Genomic DNA, 17,555 nt, shown 5'->3' on the forward strand with positions numbered 1-17,555 from the left:
TGATTGCTGAACAACGTGAATGTTTGTTTTTTTTCAGGCTGGAACAAGATGTAAAGAAGTTAAAAGCAGATTTGCAGGGCAGCAGACAGATTGAACAGGATCTGCGCAGTCAGATCAGTGTACTCACAAGCACAGAGCGGGGAATACGAAATGAAATAGGGCAGCTCAGACAGGAGAATGAGCTGCTACAAAACAAGTAAGTCCTCTTTCAGTAAGAAACATTGCAACTGTTTGCCATCTCTAGACAATTAATTTTTATTTTTGTCCTCACCAGATTGCATAATGCAGTTCAGATGAAACAGAAAGACAAGCAGACGATCAGTCAGCTAGAGAAGAAGCTAAAGGCAGAGCAAGAAGCTCGAGCGTTTGTAGAGAAGCAGCTTATGGAGGAGAAAAAGAGAAAGAAATTAGAAGAAGCCACAGCAGCCAGAGCAGTTGCTTTTGCTGCAGCAAACAGGTAGTTATGCAATACCATGTTTAAAAATTAGAATAAAGGTTACATGTGATATGTTTTTATTTTAGGATGTTTTATGTTTGTAAGCTAGGTTTTCTCAAACTCCTCTTTATAAATGCTGATTGTTACTTTTTTCAACAGAGGTGAATGCACAGAAACATTAAGAAGTCGGATCAGAGATCTGGAGAGTGAATGTAAAAAGTTGTCAATAGACATGAAAGTTAAAGAAGACCAGATAAGGGATTTGGAACTAAAAGTTCAGGTATTGCACCTTTTCAATTCATTTGGCATGTCCTCACCAGTGTAATCATGGCCGATCGCTGCAGAAATCCTGGTGATGAATAAATGGGTGCAAGAGTCCCCTAGTCCCCGTTCATACTGAAACCGAATTTGAAATCGTGAGACTTCACTTGAAATCCTATGATTTCAAAGCCTGAGGTCAGTGCGACTTGGCTGACATCTGCGACTTCATGCACAAATGTCTATGCAATTCGCAACTGAAATAGCAAAAAATAGTGCAGGAACCTTATTTTTCAAATGAGTGCGGCACCACAAATAGTCACACCAGTTTGAATAGTTCTGTTGCGGACCATAGGGTGTGACTTGGCATGCACTTTGGACCTGTCTGAATGGGGACTTAGCATTTGATAACAGTTTTTTCAGGCAGTGTTGCCTTGATCCAATAATATAAAATGGATAAATAGTCGCACAAACTAAAATTACATATTAATATACACTTTAAAATATCATAACACCAGTGTGCACTGTGCCAAAGATTTAAATGATGATCCTAAAATAATGTAAATTATTATGCAGTGTCCGACCATTCAGGGTAGTGATTCCTTGTGTGTGTGTTCACACTTCTCTATATATATATTTCTCCACTTGCATGCTATCCATCACGAAGTGTGATCATCCAATCCACCAGGGATCCTGTATCCAATGGTGTGATCTCCCCTGTCATTCAGTCATGTAATCAAGAAATTCTAAACATTGCGCAACATGTTTGTTCAGTATAAATGATATAGTGTTGCCTTACTGTGTTTGAGCCTGGGTTCACACTCAGTGGAGTCGGCTCACTCCTCTTCGGGCAGCTGCGGAGTGGATGGCACAAGAGTCCTTTGTGTCTTTAGCTCCTATTTGGATCCGAATTCAGGCAAAAAATTGGGCCTGAAACAGAGAACAAGAATGCACTGGACCCTTGCTGTGAGCCACATCCGTATTGGGTGTGCACCCAGCCTAAGAGTAGGAATTGCTACTCCCATACATTTATTGTGTTTAAACTTCAGCTTGAGCTGAAACAGGCTTTTTGCATCGGTAGAGAAAATAAACTAGGGAATGCAGTGTGTAGCACTACTCCCTTGGGAGCTGCTGATTACGGGTTCCCCTGGGTTACTATTAGCAGCTACATGACAGATTGACATTTTCCCAAGTGTGTTAGCTCAGTCAGGAAACGGTCCAGTACCGTTTGGAACTTGGATAGGAGAAGGGAATGATTGAGATACTCCAACTTTATACACTATGCACAATAGGCTGGGACGACTTGAAAATGCTGAGTTTCGCTAGTAAAGGCTAGGCCGCTGCTTCAGTCTGTCACAAGCTGTGACGCAGGACTGAAAGAACTTTCTGAGGAAAACTGTATCCTGAGGTAAGCTGTACTGTAGAACAACTTCAGGGCCCTTCCTGGCACCCCCTTTGTTCCTAATCTTCAGGGTCAACGACACAGCACACCCTTTCACTGATACACTCCCTGTGTGAGCTAGCTCCTTGATCCCCTGACTTCTCTGGAGTGGTCCCTTCTCCTAGGCAGACCCTAAGGCAGATCTGGTACTCGCAATGCTGTTTTTCCCCAAGATGATTCTGCCAGCAGCTCCACTTGTCAGCACTCTGGATCCTCTGCCGCTCGGCTTCATACCCGGTTCAGAAGGCCGACTGCCTGAACCACCTTCCTCACACCTGCAGGAGGAGAGACCAGCCGTCTGCTTCCTTCCAAAGATGCCCTGTCACATGCTCCCTCCGGATTTATAGCCAATCCTAGGATGCATTGAAGCAATGCCCACCCACTGAGACGGCCATAAACCCTTGTGTGCTACTGGTTAGGTTTCCTCCACTGTCCAACAAGCTCCCTTATTGGATAAAGTGGGGAGACTCCCTTAGACCCAATAAGTCACACCTGGAAACATGCGACAGGCTAAACTAAAAGATCAAGCTCTCCTCCTAAGCAGAACAGAGCCATCAAATGTGTTTTCCTAGCACCTACCTAGGAGGGTGCTACAAGTGCAAAACCTTATTATGTAACCTTTCATATTTACCAAACTAAAAAATATTTTTAAAAGGTTTATTTTAGTACTGATCATACAAAATCATTGCACATGTATGCTCTTTAAATATCGCAAAACTATTTTGGAGTGTAATCCTAAGGTTTTAGGACAGACAGAATGTGTGCTCTAAAAATAACGATAATTTTGTAAATGTAAAACTTATTCAGTTCTGATTCGTGGCACAATTATAAGCCATACTCGCAAAGTACAGAAATGTGGTGGTGTCCAAAAAATTGACCAGTCTGGGAATAAACAGGAAGTAGAGGCTTAGCTGTATCCTTTCAAGCTACTGGTGTGTATTCGAAAATGAAAAGCCGGATCTGATTGCTTGCTGCAGCAAACAAAGTTCTGTCACAGAATGTTTATGAAGTTTATCATGTGGCAGCCTAGATGTTGGGGGAACACAGCTAGCCCCCACTTGCAGATTGCTGACTGACACATTGGGAGAGATTTACTAAAGCTGGTGCACACAGAATCTGGTGAATCTGTGCATGGTAACCGATCAGTCTCTAACTTCAGCTTGTTCAATTAAGCTTTGACAATAAGCCCCAGTTCACAATGGACAGCCTATTGCCAGCAATGGCACCGTCTGAATCGGAAATGCAGTGTTTGAAATCGTGAGTTGAGCTGAACCCGCATGATTTCAAACCCCCCCCCCCCCCTCAATTTAAACGCACCCTAAAACCTAGAAACTGATTGGTTACTATGCACAACTGCACCAGATTCTGTGTGCACCAGTTTTAGTAAATCACCCCCCCCCCCCCCATGTTTTCATTCTATCCTTTTTACATGTCCGCTAGTTTTAATTTATTTAATTTTATTCTGGGATCTGATGAGAAGACATTTCTTTCCCACTATAACGAGAGCCGCGTTCAGGATTGTTTTCCCCAGTCATTTAAATGTTTTTTTTTTTTTTTTTTTCCTTTTATGCCCATAAATGTTTTTGGTAATTTTGTTTATTCCAGGAACTACGAAAGTACAAGGAAAATGAAAAAGATACAGAGGTGTTAATGTCTGCACTTTCAGCCATGCAGGATAAAACACAGCACTTAGAAAACAGCCTCAGTGCAGAAACCAGAATCAAGCTGGATTTGTTCTCAGCACTAGGTGATGCAAAAAGACAGCTGGAGATTGCCCAAGGTATCTGGTGCCTTACTACAAGTTTACTCTGTTTCATGTGACTAACTACTTTCTTTGTGACGAGATGGAAAAAAACCCTATATATTACTTTACTCTGATATAACACAATGCTTACTGCCTGTAGCATTCTTAGACCTCATGCACACTGGACGTTTCCCCAGCGTCTCTGAATACCTTTCTCTTGGTAGGAGAAAAGCAGCTTAAAAACGTGCCCAAAGCCGGATTTTTTTCAAGCAGGTTTAAGCGTGTCAAGCATTTAGACAATCCATTATTCCATTGGCCATAATTTATTTTGGCCATTTGAAATTAATGAATGCTCAACACTAAACGTGTCCAGCGTTTAGGTGCCACAAGCTGTTTTTCTGCTCAAACGCTTCTCTTTTGAACTCGCAAGTGACGGGTTTTTTTTTTTTTTTCAGCCTCTAAACGCTCCTCTTCCAATAATCCCATAAACATCTGTGTGTGAATGGCCACCTAGACTAACATAGAAAGGTATTTAGAGGTTGGAAAAAAGATGCCCTTAAAAGCTGCATTTTTTTTTTTTTTTTTACTCCCATTGTGCCTGAGACCTTAGTGTCATTGAATGTGTGGGTTTGGGGTTTTTATGCTTATTTTTATGCAAGGGAATCTGAAAAAGTGGCAGAATGTCAAAATATATGTGGTATTGATACAGTGGGGCAACGAATTTGTTATCCCCCGCAGCTTTTGTAAGTTTGCCCACTTGTAAAGAAATGAAGGGTCTATAATTTTTATCATAGGTATAATGTAAATGAGAGACAGAATATTACCCAAAAATCCAGAAAAAAACACATTATACAAATGTTCTTTCTAAATGGAGTTGCAGTTCAGTGCAGTAAAATCAGTATTTGATCCTCCACCAACCAACAATAATGGCTCCCACAGATCGCTATAGTATGTGGTACACAGATTAGTCCTGTTATTTAGGAAGGTGCTCAGAGCGTCAGCTCGTTATGTGTATAAGACACCTGTCTACAGAATCTTTCTTCTATTCAAACCTCGCCATCATGGGCAAGACCAAATGGCTGACAAGAGGTCAGGGACAACAACATTGTAGACCAGCACAAGGCTGGAATGGGCTACAAGACTATCAGCAAGAAGCTTGTTGAGAAGGCGACAACTGTTAGGGCAATTGATGGTTATTTAGTATTTTTTCAATTTGCGTATAATCGCCTGGAGCTCCATACAAGATTCCCCTCATGGGGGTAAGGATAATTATGAGGAGTGAGGGATCAGCCCAGAACTACACAGGAGGAGCTTGTGAATGATCTCAAGGCAGTTGGGACCGCAGTCACCAAACTATTGGTAACAATGTGCCGCTATGGATTGAAATCCTGCAAAACCCGCAAAGTCGCCCTCCTCAAGAAGGCACATGTGCAGGCCTGTCTGAAGTTTGCCAATGAACATCTGAATGATTCAGAGAAGGATTGGGATAAAGTGCTGTACTCAGATGAGACCAAAATTAAGCTCTTTGGCATTAACTCGACTCGCTGTTTTTGGAGGAAGAAAAATGCTGACTATGACCCTAAGAACACCATTCCTACACTCCAGCACAGAGGTGGAAACATTATGCTTTAGGGCTGTTTCTCTGCTAAAGGTACAAGCCGACTTAGCCACATTGAGGGGCAAATGGACGGGGCCATGTATTGTAAAATCTTGAATGAGAACCACCTTCCCTCAGCCAGAATACTGAAGGTGGGTTGTAGATGGATGGGTCTTTCAGCAGGACTATGACCCACAATTTACCGCCAAGATGACAAAGGAGTGGCTCAAGAATAGAGATGTAAAATTTCCGGAAATTTTTAAGCTCTGAAAAAAGTTTTTTTCCCGTTTTTAGGGCGGGGGGAGAGAAACTGGAAATTTTTGTGAAAATTGAAAAAAATGTCTCGCCATTTTTCTGAGGGCAGTAGGAAATAAAAATGAGAAAAAATGACTACTTTGCAAGAAGACACTACTCTATGGTTGTGTGTGGGGATCACTGGGGGAAGAACCAGATTACTGGTAATTAAATTATTAATTACGCACAACTTTTTAAAGATAAACTAATGTAGCTAAATGATTCAGTTTTCTGGATTCAGAATCAGATAAATGTAAACTCTTACCTTTTTTTAATTAAGTATATACTTTCGGGTCCTCTTTGTTGCTCTGTATTTTCTTCCAATGCTTTTGAGGCCTAGTGAAGAGGACAGAACAAACCAAACACACCCTCTAACATGCAAAAGCAAAACTGAAACCTTTTTCTTGTTACAATAGCAGCACAGCACCTCCTAAAGGAAGAAATGCATACTGTTCTTGCATTGCAGGGTTCAGTTTGTTACCTAGGACTTGTTTGTCCTCACTCAGTGCACAGAAATTAGAATAATCTGATAACATACATTATTTTAGAAATGATTTGGAAAATATTTGAACACTCTATCTTAAAATATATTTTATGTATCATGTTAAAAGAAAATATTCCACAATTTTTCCAATTTTTTTGAAAAAACAAAGCTTTTAGGGAAAAAAACGGGGGGAAAAATGTTTTTTTTTTTTTTTTTTTCCTCAATTTTTCAGTTTTTTTTTTTTTTTTTCTTCACATCTCTACTCAAGAATAAGCACATAAAGATCATGGAGTGACCTAGCCAGTCTCCAGACCTTGATCCTGTAGAAAATGTATGGAGGGAGTTGAAACTTCAAGTTGCCTATCGACAGAGCAGAAACCTTAAGGATTTGGAGTAAATTTGTATAGAGTGGACCACAATCCCCCCTGAGATGTGTGTAAACCTGTTAACTAATTATTTTTCCTTTTGGCACTGCCTTTGGATGTCCCACTAGTTATGATTTATGGAGCGATGTGTCTGTCGATGAATGAAAGAAAATGTCATTTGTACCTACCGTAAAAACCATTTCTGTGAGTTCGACGGACACAGCACCCACCCCTCTATGGAGTTCTGATCCTTTTAATACTGTTTGCTACTAAACTGATTACCCAGAGCAGAGAGGGTTTTTTTCCCAGCTGAGGAGGGCCCATGGGCGCAGCCAGGTGTTTTTTGTTCTGCCTACTCCTGGAGGAGGCAATATAACCCACTAGTTATGATTTAAGGAGTGCTGTGTCCGTCAAACTCAGAGAAATAGATTTTACGGTAAGTACAAAAATCCCATTTTTACTCACTGAACTGCAACTCAATTTATAACAACGTTGTATTGTGTTTTTTTTCTGTTTATTTTGGTTATTGGGTCTCATTTAAAATACACCTGTGATAAAGTAGACCCTTTTTTGTAAGTGGGCAAACCTACAAAATTTGCAGCGGATCAAATTATTTTTTCCACTGTATTCAGTTTGACTTGTGCCCCAGATTGCCAATAACAGTAATGTAATTGAGAGAATTGAGCCTAGCATTCCCTACCATCTTTTTAAATGTCCATCTCTGCAACTTTATATCTGGAACAAATATGCAGAAAGTGAATTCAGGCTCCTGGTGCCCACTCCTATTCCCAGCCATAAGCTCATTCTTGAAAGAATTTGAATACTTATACAGTAAACCTTTTCAGAAGGGGTAGTCAGACTGTCATACTGATCTGTCTCCTTATAATTTGAGTCATTATCAGAAAAAAGTATGCAGCTCAGGAGTTTTATTTCATTCATACTTCCCAATCAGCATGCTTACTCCAGGTATAGGGCTCAAAGTATTGAAGTTGGAGGCAAGAAACCAGCATTCTTGAGGCCTGTACACACGATACGAAAATCGGAAGTAAAATTTCGTCCGACGAACGATCTGGCGATTTCCGGATTGTTAGTATGGTGCTTTCGACAGCCGATTACGAATTTTTGGATGACAAAAACTGGAAGTGCAGGCTAGAAAATTTTTATCATACGTTAACACAACGTCCGATTTTTCATTTAATTAGTACAGTTTTCGTCCGAAAAAATTCGTAAGCGCAAGACTAGGCATGCTCAGAAATGAAAACACATACAAAACAATTCAACACATGACGTGACTTCTGAAGTAGAATTACGGGAATTTCCGTATGAAAGTAACCTCTTCACTTTCGACATGAGACTAAAATGCAATAAAAAAACGTACGAAAGATCGTCCAATAATCTGATCCTGTGTACGTAGCTTTAGAGCTTGTCAATGGCAGCTCTCCTATTTCTTAACATTTGCTTGATGAGATTCAACACAACCCTTTTTTGTCTGGATTTATTTAGAATAAATCGCTGCTTGACTTACAAGACCAAAATGTACTAGTCTGTTGGAATGAAGAGGCGCATGTAGTACCAAACTTGTCACGTGCTATGAAGACCAGGCAGGTTTTGAGACGCTGTTGCTTCTGACTGCCAATCATGTTTTTCGAATATTTGCCTAAGGCCCCTTTCACACTTGTGTGCCTTGTCTTGCAACTTGGGCCTGCAAAGTCGCATGACAAGTTGTACTCCTATGATTTCCAATGAGTAACCTTCATATCTGCGTGACTTCAAGTCGCAACGACTTCTTCAAAGTAGTCCCTGCACTACAGTGGGCTGATTTTTAATGTGTTTTGAGGTCCTTAGACATAGGCATTGCTTCAAGTTCAGTCAAAATCACAACAAAAAAATGGTGGTAAAATTGCACTACTTTTAGGTCGCATAAGTGTAAAAGGGGCCTAAATGTGCAAATAGTTGTCATTCTGTATGTTAAAACATAAACGGAATGAGATCGAACATTTTGCCCAAAATTTGATGGTGACTATTTAGCCTATATATCAAGCCAAATAAGCGGAAATTCGCCAAAGCACATCCAACACTTTAAACCTAAAAAATCTTTACTTCCACCCTATGTTAGAAACAAATGTCATGTTACAAATTTAATATAAAAAGGATACTCCACCTTCTCCCAGAGCAAAAAATCGCACTAAACTTGTAGGCTGGTATCCCCCATAGCAAGGTGGCTGCAAATAAGCAGCCCCTCTACTATGCTGGTACCTTCGTCTATATCCTTCATTATCTTGGGGTAGTGTGCTTTGGTCGTCACCACCCCAAAGCTTTGGTTTCTGTTGCTGAGGGGCACAATGCTCATTGACAATCATGGTGCCAGCAAGGGGGAGGAGAGGGGGCTTTATGTACCATCAATCTACCCCTCACTGGTGAATTGGTTTTACAAGTCCCTTTTGCTAGCACCCTTCCTAGGCACTGGGATGTCATGTCAGCATTAGGCATCAGTGATTTTTGAGGCCTGGCAAACATTTATCCTACTGGAAATAAAGTAGATGTGACTGCTGGGATGATCTGGATCCTTTGAAATCTCACGCCTGTTATTCACAGTGTGAATTGCATAGTAACAAAAAAAAAAAAATCATACATTTACTGAAATGTAAAGACTTTAAATGGTTTTTGATAAATTTAAATTGTTGCACCACTTGAGGTAAACATTCAGTTTGAGTGATTCTGTGACTTGCATTATGCTTTCTAATTTGTAAAAGTGTCTATTTGGCAATTCATTTTTTTTCCCCCTCCACAGGTCAGATACTTCAGAAAGATCAAGAAATCAAAGACCTCAAACAGAAGATTGCAGAAGTAATGGCTGTAATGCCCAGCATTGCTTACACTGCAGGGACAAGTACCCTAAGCCCTGTTTCCCCACACTATTCTTCCAAGTTTGTGGAAACTAGCTCATCTGGGCTGGACCCTAATGCATCAGTTTACCAGCCACTCAAGAAATGAATGCCAGCTGCCACCAATCCACTCAATCCCCCATGAGTTTTGTCTGATTGGAGTCAACATGCAAAAGCATCTGTTGCAATTAAAGATGGAATTGTATTACAAGAACTGCATTTGTTGTACCTTAAACTGATAAAAACACAAATCTGATAACATCATGTTGTGATAGGATGAGCGCAGTGTTTTTTTTTTCCATTTTTTTTTTAATAAACCTCACAGAATTTTGCAGTTCATCATATAGTGGCTACACATGATTCACATGAGTTTGAATTCATTACCATATTTTTTATTATACATCTGTGTTTGCAGTCATTTTGGTTACTGAAGGAATTGATAAACCACATCAAACATACGTGAGGGAATATTTTCTCGTTTTTGGAGAATATGAAGTGCTTTAATGAAAACTAAACACAGAATGCTTAATCATTTTCCTTTCCTATTTAAGGTATTTTTTGCTTTCCCTCTAAAAATATTGATTTCAATGGGTTCTGCATCCACCAGGAGTAAAGAGATAAAGGGTGCTGCTGCTGCACAATATGACTTCACTATTTATATTCCTTCTAGTTTGGCTCAGCTGACATCAGCAAACCCACCCTGATCACATTTAAGTGTTTTCTTATGCATTTTTACATATGGAAGAACGTTCAGTCTAACACGTTCTATGCATTGGGGCACAATGGACACATCCCTCAGTGTTGCAGTGAAGCGCATTCAGAAGTGTATAGCAGCAATATGGGAAAGTGCTATCATTCTATAGCCAAAGCTCTCAAGTGTGGAAGCACTGGGGAAAACAAGGTGTCATATCTGACCCTCAGATTGCTGGCTTAGTGTGATCAATAAGCCAGAGCTTGCCAAAAAAAAGTAATTTGTGTTGTGGTGTTCATGCTTAACATGATACCATTGATGATCCACTGCTTCATCAAAAAAGAGGTTACTTTCATACGGAAATTCCCGTAATTCTACATTTAGATCCTTCAGAAGGTCTGGCATGTTTTACCAGCAGTGCAAAGATATGAACAAAACATCTTTTTTGTGTTTCAGGTTTCTGCTACTGCAAGCTTAGGAATGGCTGTTACATTTCAACAATTTGCTGATCATTAATTCAACACATTACTATAAAACCACACTCCTTCACAGAGCTGGCATGGTAGGCACAAAGAGCTGTCCCATCATAATTTAAAACTGAGGGAAGTACCTGCTGCCACAAAATGGGAATGCTACATGCATGTGCCTAATTTCTGTGTAAAGAAAAAAAATGTAATCCTTCCACTTGCGTCCTTGTCATATTGCTATTTTTGTGGTTTTTATTCCTAAAACTTGTAATCAAAACAGAAGGCAAACAGCATGCCTTTTTTATTGGTTGCCAACGGAAACCTCTTCATTTAACCACCTCTCGATTATTTTATTTATTTTTTTGTGTCCCTCTTTTCATTAATTTATTTATTTTTTTTCTCTAAACAATGAAAGGTTCATTAGGAATATTCCTACATCGAATGTAAATTTTAAAACCATCATAATGTGCCCACCTTTTTATCATTTTATTTTTATGGGGAAAACATGACTTCTGTTGGTGTCCTTTTTTGTAGAGCTCTTCCTGCACAACCAAAAACAAATGATTGTTTACTAACTACACTCTCAGTTAATACTATGCAATGATCAGTAACATTCCCAGGTCAATGTATATGGGGGAAAAGAAGGAAGCTTTTCGGTGTGAGGTAATGTTATAAAGAAGTCTTTACTAAAGAAGGGAACATTTTTATGCCAGTTCATTGCATCCCCATTTTTTTCTGGGAGAAAAAAAAAAAAAACATGGCTTACAAGTGATATTAGAAAATACAAACCTAAAGGGCAAGTCCACCCAATGTGGAAAATTCATTTTTCAGTAAAATCTTTCTGGGACTTCACACAGATCCTTCAAGTGCATTTCAAGCACTGCCTGTTACTACTTTTACGACTGTATCTGGTAGTCACGCGCCCTGCTTTTCATTCATTCCTGTGGCGAATGCGCTGAACAGGGCCTGAGCACAGCCTAGCATGGTTGAAATAAAATGAGTTAGTGGTGCAAAAGTGCTATAAATGTTGGCTCATGTAAGCGCATTATTCAAGGTAAGCAGTATGTTTGGAGGGCTTTTACTAGAAGATAGAAAATGAAGTCAAAATCTACAACTACATTTCTTACCACTGAATGAATAGGACAAAAAATATTGAGCTTTGTATATGTATGTTCTATTTCACAAACCAACTACCTGGACCTAAAATTAATGTTACGGTGGATGGGTCTTCTATGTCTAGAAAAGTCCAGTATAAGGAGAGACCAAAATGGTAATATTTCAAATGGTGTGACAACGGTTAGGGTTACCATATTAGAGAACCTGTTTTGTGCATTGTATTCTTATAAGATTACGTGATCTTTTGGTCTCCGGAATATCCCTTACCTGGGTGTCTGAACAGCCTCTTTGCCCATTTCACAACAACCAATCCATATCCCTTAAGATTTTTTTCTTTTAAACCCCATCACAGCTTTTTTGATGAAAAGAAAGCATGCCCCCCCAATATAAAGGTAAGCGTGGTGAACAATGGGTGTGAATGGATGCAGTTATTTTTGCTTTGTTATAAATTTTCAATTAGTTGACTCTACTCAATTTCCCAACGAATGTGTTGTAACCCAGAAACACCAGTTGGACACATGCCTTTATGAAGACGAAGAGAAATGTGTAGTATCTACGGTAACTCATAGTAACATGTTGGGGAAAAAGTTCATGAAACTGAAAGCTCACATTTGTCTGCCATGCTCCTGCTCTTTCCTCTCCATTTAAGGCTTTTAAATAAGCCCAAGAACAATTGAATGGTCAGGTACTAAAGGTAAATGTGTAATGTTCAATAATGCTTTAGGCACCCAATTAATAAAAGAACGTTTGTGCTACAGTAAGAGGATGGAAATGGTTTTGGAATATTGAGAATGCCTGCAGTGGACCAAATCTCTTATTACTGTGGGTATATTCTATGTGTAAAGGGGAACGAGATTGTGGTTTTGGTTGTTAGTAGAACTGTGAAGTATTTTACTATTGGTGTTTCTAGTGGAATGGGTCTCGTTCAGTGCCTTGAGAATAGACTGTTAATGGTGCAATGGTTAGCTCCTGGGATTTATTTTTCTTTTTTTTTTTTTATTTATTTGAGGACCTTTTACAATATTTTTTTTTGTATTCACTGAAAAGCTACAGTGAAAGAAGGTCCTACTGGAAAGTTGATGTCAGACAAACTCTTTTCAGAATAGTGCTAGCAGTAAAAAGCTCTTACTTTTTCTACCTTCAGCTGCTTTTGATGGAGTGCCAATAAACAGTACAATTATTGCCCAATCCAGAAGATTTTTTTTTTTTTTTTCCTGGCAATAACCGTTTTTTGCAGCTTGTTTTGGGCAATTGTGATATCTTCTCTGGCATTAGATTAGTGCTAGGAATGTTAGACTTGGTCCTTTTTTTTTTTTTTATTCCTTTAACATACATGCTTGTGGTATCAGAACATGCATGTTAATAATCCAATAAAAGTGTAGCAGCAGTAACTTTGCATTCAGATTGTCCAACCGCCACATAACTTATGTAGCTTGCTTCATGATCATGCACCATGTTCTTATTTCGCTTCCACCTTTCAAGATTGGAGCACTTGCTTACATACGCTAGAACTAGTGGTGTATTCCCTAGTTTTTGGCTAAACAATGGTAAGAAATAATGGTTTTATTAGGATAAAAAAAACAAATTTATCAAGGGGGTCCTAAAGCACTATGCAAAAAAGTGCTTGTCTGACCTCACCCTTTCACCAACACCGAGACTTTACAGTTAGTCCTCTTTTTAAGCAATTCTATTGAATTCTGAGAAAACTTAAATTTAGTTCAAAGTCGTATTTTTAGTTTGTTTTTCTCAAAGCCTGGTCCTGTTTTTTTTCTTTAAAAAAAAAAAAAAAAAAAAAAGTTTTTTACAATTTTTATCATTGTCGCTTATTTTTGGAAATCCTTATTTGGTTTGGCTAAATATATTACTACAACAGGCTAAAACAGTAACCAAATACAAAGAAAAGATCCAGAGAATAAAGATTTTAGACCACCCAATGTGCCAAGGATTTATCAGACTTGAAAGAAGAAACTTCACTGGAACACATTACAGTAATTCCCACTCATACTCTAATCCTAGAAAGAATACAATAATGGTTTCAAAATCTATTACAAATTACATTTTTTTTTTTTTTTTTTTTTTTTAAGATCAGTATTTTGAACTGAAGCAAAGACTTCTGTACTGTCGTGGGGGTCCTCAATTCAACATAAAGTAGAAAAAGCAAATCCGTGCAATAGAAGTATTATCATTTCCTTCTGTTTTTGGATTAAACCTCTAGTTTATAGCAAGATGTGTATTTGCCATCATTTTGCATTTTATACCATCTTGTATTGCTGTCACCATTAAAGTGTTACACAGATGTCTCATAGTTTTTCCCAGCTTTGTGCAAAACATGGAAAATCATTGACTTTTGTGTTTAAAAGTTCCAACATTTTTATTTATTTTTTTCTTGCTGCCTGAGAGGCAAATTTTGTTAATCACCCAGTCTTGGCTGCAATTTTTTTTTTTTCTGTGGGGTTTACAATTAATAAACATTTTCTTGCAGATATAATGAGTTTTGTTGTATATGTGCTGTAATACTCTATTAAGCTCACATTTTTGCAAAACATTTGAAAGGTATACACCAGCCAAAACTGTAAGGCCTCTTGCACACTGCAGCTTAAAAAAAGCGCAGTACAGCTTTTTTTTTTTTCTGAGCGAAAATACAGCCCATTCATTGTCATGTGCCTATGCACACCGGTGTGAAAAATGAGCGCCGTGCATTCTTCAGTAAGAACAAAATAGAAAAAACTGCATTTTTGGACCGTAATTTATGCCAAATGTGTGCAATTGCAAACGAACGCACACGAACATACTGTTGATCTACTGTTGCATATTTTACAAAAACACGAGAATACATTTGCGTGAAAAGACGTGATTTTACGCGAACGCATATGCGTGAAAATGCGCACATTTCAATTCAATAAGACAAATACGCCTGAAATTTACGGCTGAAAAAGGAGTTGCTCAAACAGGAGTATCGTGTGTAAGAGGCCTAAATGAAACCTTTCGATGAATACAAGGTTCCCATTCTACCTAATCGGCACTTCAGCTTTTTCAGCAAAGTGTTGCGGTACTCCAGTATCATTTTGTTGGTAATCTTAGAATGTAATAAGAAAACACACTGCCCATTAGACATCTACCGATCGATTATCGGCAAAGCTGCTTGCACTTCCCCGATATATATCGGAATTGGCCATTTACCAGTATTTCGGAAAGTGCTTGTACCCAAAGTAATGCCTGCAGCTAGAGGCATCATCCCGGTACTGGCGTCCATAGCTGACGGTCGGCTGTCTTGTAATGACAACCAATGCGGCTGAGAAGCCGCTCAGCTGTCATTACAAGGAGGGGGAGGGGACCTCCCCCTCCCTTCCGCTGCTTGGCATTTTGAATGCTTTCAAGTGCAGAGGAGGGGTTTGGGATCTTTTAGACCAACAGATCCCTCCACAAGAGTAAACAGGCAAAAAATTTGGGGGAGCATACCCATGTATTTCCAAAGCTGCTGCAGCTATGAACCAAAAGACATGTATATTAAAAAAGAATAGCGCGCAAATGCAAAGGAAATTACTACCAAATCTGAAGAGAGTCCATAAATAAAAATGGGGGTTTGGTCCCACCATATGGCCATATCGTGCTCAAGCCTACTACTGCGTCAAAGTACCCCATTATCAGTGGGTCCTACACTATCCATGAAAAAGAGATGAATCCAGCCTTTCTAACCCTAGCTGATGGTCGGCTGTCTTGTAATGACAACCAATGCGGCTGAGAAGCCGCTCGGCTGTCATTACAAGGAGGGGGAGGGGACCTCCCCCTCCCTTCCGCTGCTTGGCATTTTGAATGCTTTCAAGTGCAGAGGAGGGGTTTGGGATCTTTTAGACCAACAGATCCCTCCACAAGAGTACCTGTCAAATAAAAAAAAAAAATGTTTAAAGTGACCTAACAAGCAGCGATATACACAGCATTAACAAAAATGTATGTATATGAAAAATACCGTGGTACAAATAATTTTATACAAGTTTAGAACTCTCGCTTGTAAAGAAACAAAGGAATTAAAAAAAAAAAAAAATACAGGCTCCATGGTTAATTTTACCTATAGAAAGCTTGATGTACTAAAGAAACTACTGAAATGTTTCTAAGGCCCCTTTCACACTTGGGCAACTTGTCCTGGGACTGCAAATTCGCATGACAAAGCGTACTCTATTTCCATTGAGTACTGTTCATAACTGTGCGACTTCATCCCATAGTAGTGCAGGGACTACTTTGATTTTAATGCATTTTGAGGTCCCAAGATATAGCTTCAAGTCCAGTCAAAATGATAGTCACGGTAAAATTGTGCAACTTTTAGGTCACATAAGTGTGAAAGGGGCCTTGCAGCCACCAATCTTATTCAAAACAGCCTTTTGAAAGTTAGAATGTGATTAGTGATGCAGAAGGCAGTATGAAAGTTATACAAGTGTAGGAAAGTAGACTCTCGCATGAGATTTTGGTTACAAGGAAGTTCAGAGACTACTGTTAAGGCCCCTTTCACACATGTGCAACTTGTCATGCAACTGTGGACATCAAAGTTGCATGACAAGTTGTTCCCCATGTTTTTTCCAATAATAACCATTCATATATGCGCAACCTAAAGTTGCAGCAACTTTAAAGTAGTTCATGCACTACTTTGGTCTGACTTTCATGCAACTTAAGGGCCATAGACTTCAATGTTAACCCTCAGAAGTTGCATTAAAGTCGTACCTGAATTTTTTAAAATGCAGCTTGTATGCAACAGTTTTCCATTATCACTGGTCAAAGCCAAACTTGTATCCAAGTTGCACCAAAGTCTCCACAACTTTGGAGTCGTACAATGCCTCTTTCACACTTATGCAACCTTTTTGGCGGATCTGAACGGTCCCCCCATGCATTCCTATGGGTCATCGCATGTCAGCTGAGACATGTTCGCTGACATCCGATCCGTCAAATTTAAATGGATGGAAACCCTATTTTCCATCCGTCCAATGGATCGGATCGGATGAGAACGGACCGGCGGTCCGTTCCCATCCGATTTCCCCAATAGAGGTGCATGGGGAACTGACAGCTGTGTCTCCACACACAGGGCGGAGACACAGCTGTCATCCTCCTGCTCAGTGGGGGATCGGCGGATCGATCCCCCGCTGAGAAAAACGGACTCCGTCCTACAGACGGAGTGTATGAAAGGAGCCTAAGGCCCGGTTTCCACTGCTGCGGCTACAGAGTCGTGCTACTTCTAGCGCAACTCTGTAGTGTTACTTAGATATACAAGAGGAGAACCCCCCTAATGGGACTATAGCGGATGCCAACTCAATAATGTTTTTCAAAATTTTATTTAGACATATAAAGTAGTTTTGAACATATACATATGAATTACATAAATCAAACATTAAAAATGGCGGCTGTGTGGTTGCAATGAAGAAGTGACAATAGACTGAAGGAACCTGTAGGTCTGGTTCTGAAGACCCAACGTTTCGAATAAATCTTCCTCAGGGGTCTTTAGACCATAGTTCCAAATATTTATGTTCTATAACAAAGAAACATATTTGTTTACAATATATCAATTAATTACAGTTTTATTTCATATGGAAAAGAGAGAAACAAAAGCGGAATGCTCTCCCTTTCGCTTATTAATTATGCTTTTTACATGTACATACCAAGTGTCACGTCAAGATTTCAAACGAGTCGCTCCTATTTTTAAAATCTTGGATTGGTCAACTCCACATGCTGAGTCATGTACCCGGAATGGATCCAAGGAATTACCAAAAAGGATATCTTTCCCTTCCCCAACC

At 39.4% G+C, this 17,555-nt stretch overlaps 1 protein-coding gene across 1 annotated transcript in view; it reads left to right on the top strand.

Moving 5' to 3' along the window:
• MACO1 (macoilin 1) overlaps window positions 1-9,749 on the top strand; it is a 126,078-nt gene extending 116,329 nt beyond the window's left edge. Inside the window, exons 7-11 of the mRNA XM_082244544.1 lie at window positions 38-196; window positions 275-457; window positions 596-716; window positions 3,741-3,915; window positions 9,411-9,749. Coding sequence (XP_082100670.1) covers window positions 38-196; window positions 275-457; window positions 596-716; window positions 3,741-3,915; window positions 9,411-9,613 — 841 coding nt within the window. The 3' untranslated portion in view covers window positions 9,614-9,749. The remainder of the gene's footprint in view (window positions 1-37; window positions 197-274; window positions 458-595; window positions 717-3,740; window positions 3,916-9,410) is intronic.
• Window positions 9,750-17,555: the final 7,806 nt, after the last annotated feature.

The sequence above is a fragment of the Pelophylax lessonae genome, assembly GCF_965119305.1.
Source record: "Pelophylax lessonae genome assembly, chromosome: 2".
Taxonomy (NCBI): Eukaryota; Metazoa; Chordata; class Amphibia; order Anura; family Ranidae; genus Pelophylax; species Pelophylax lessonae.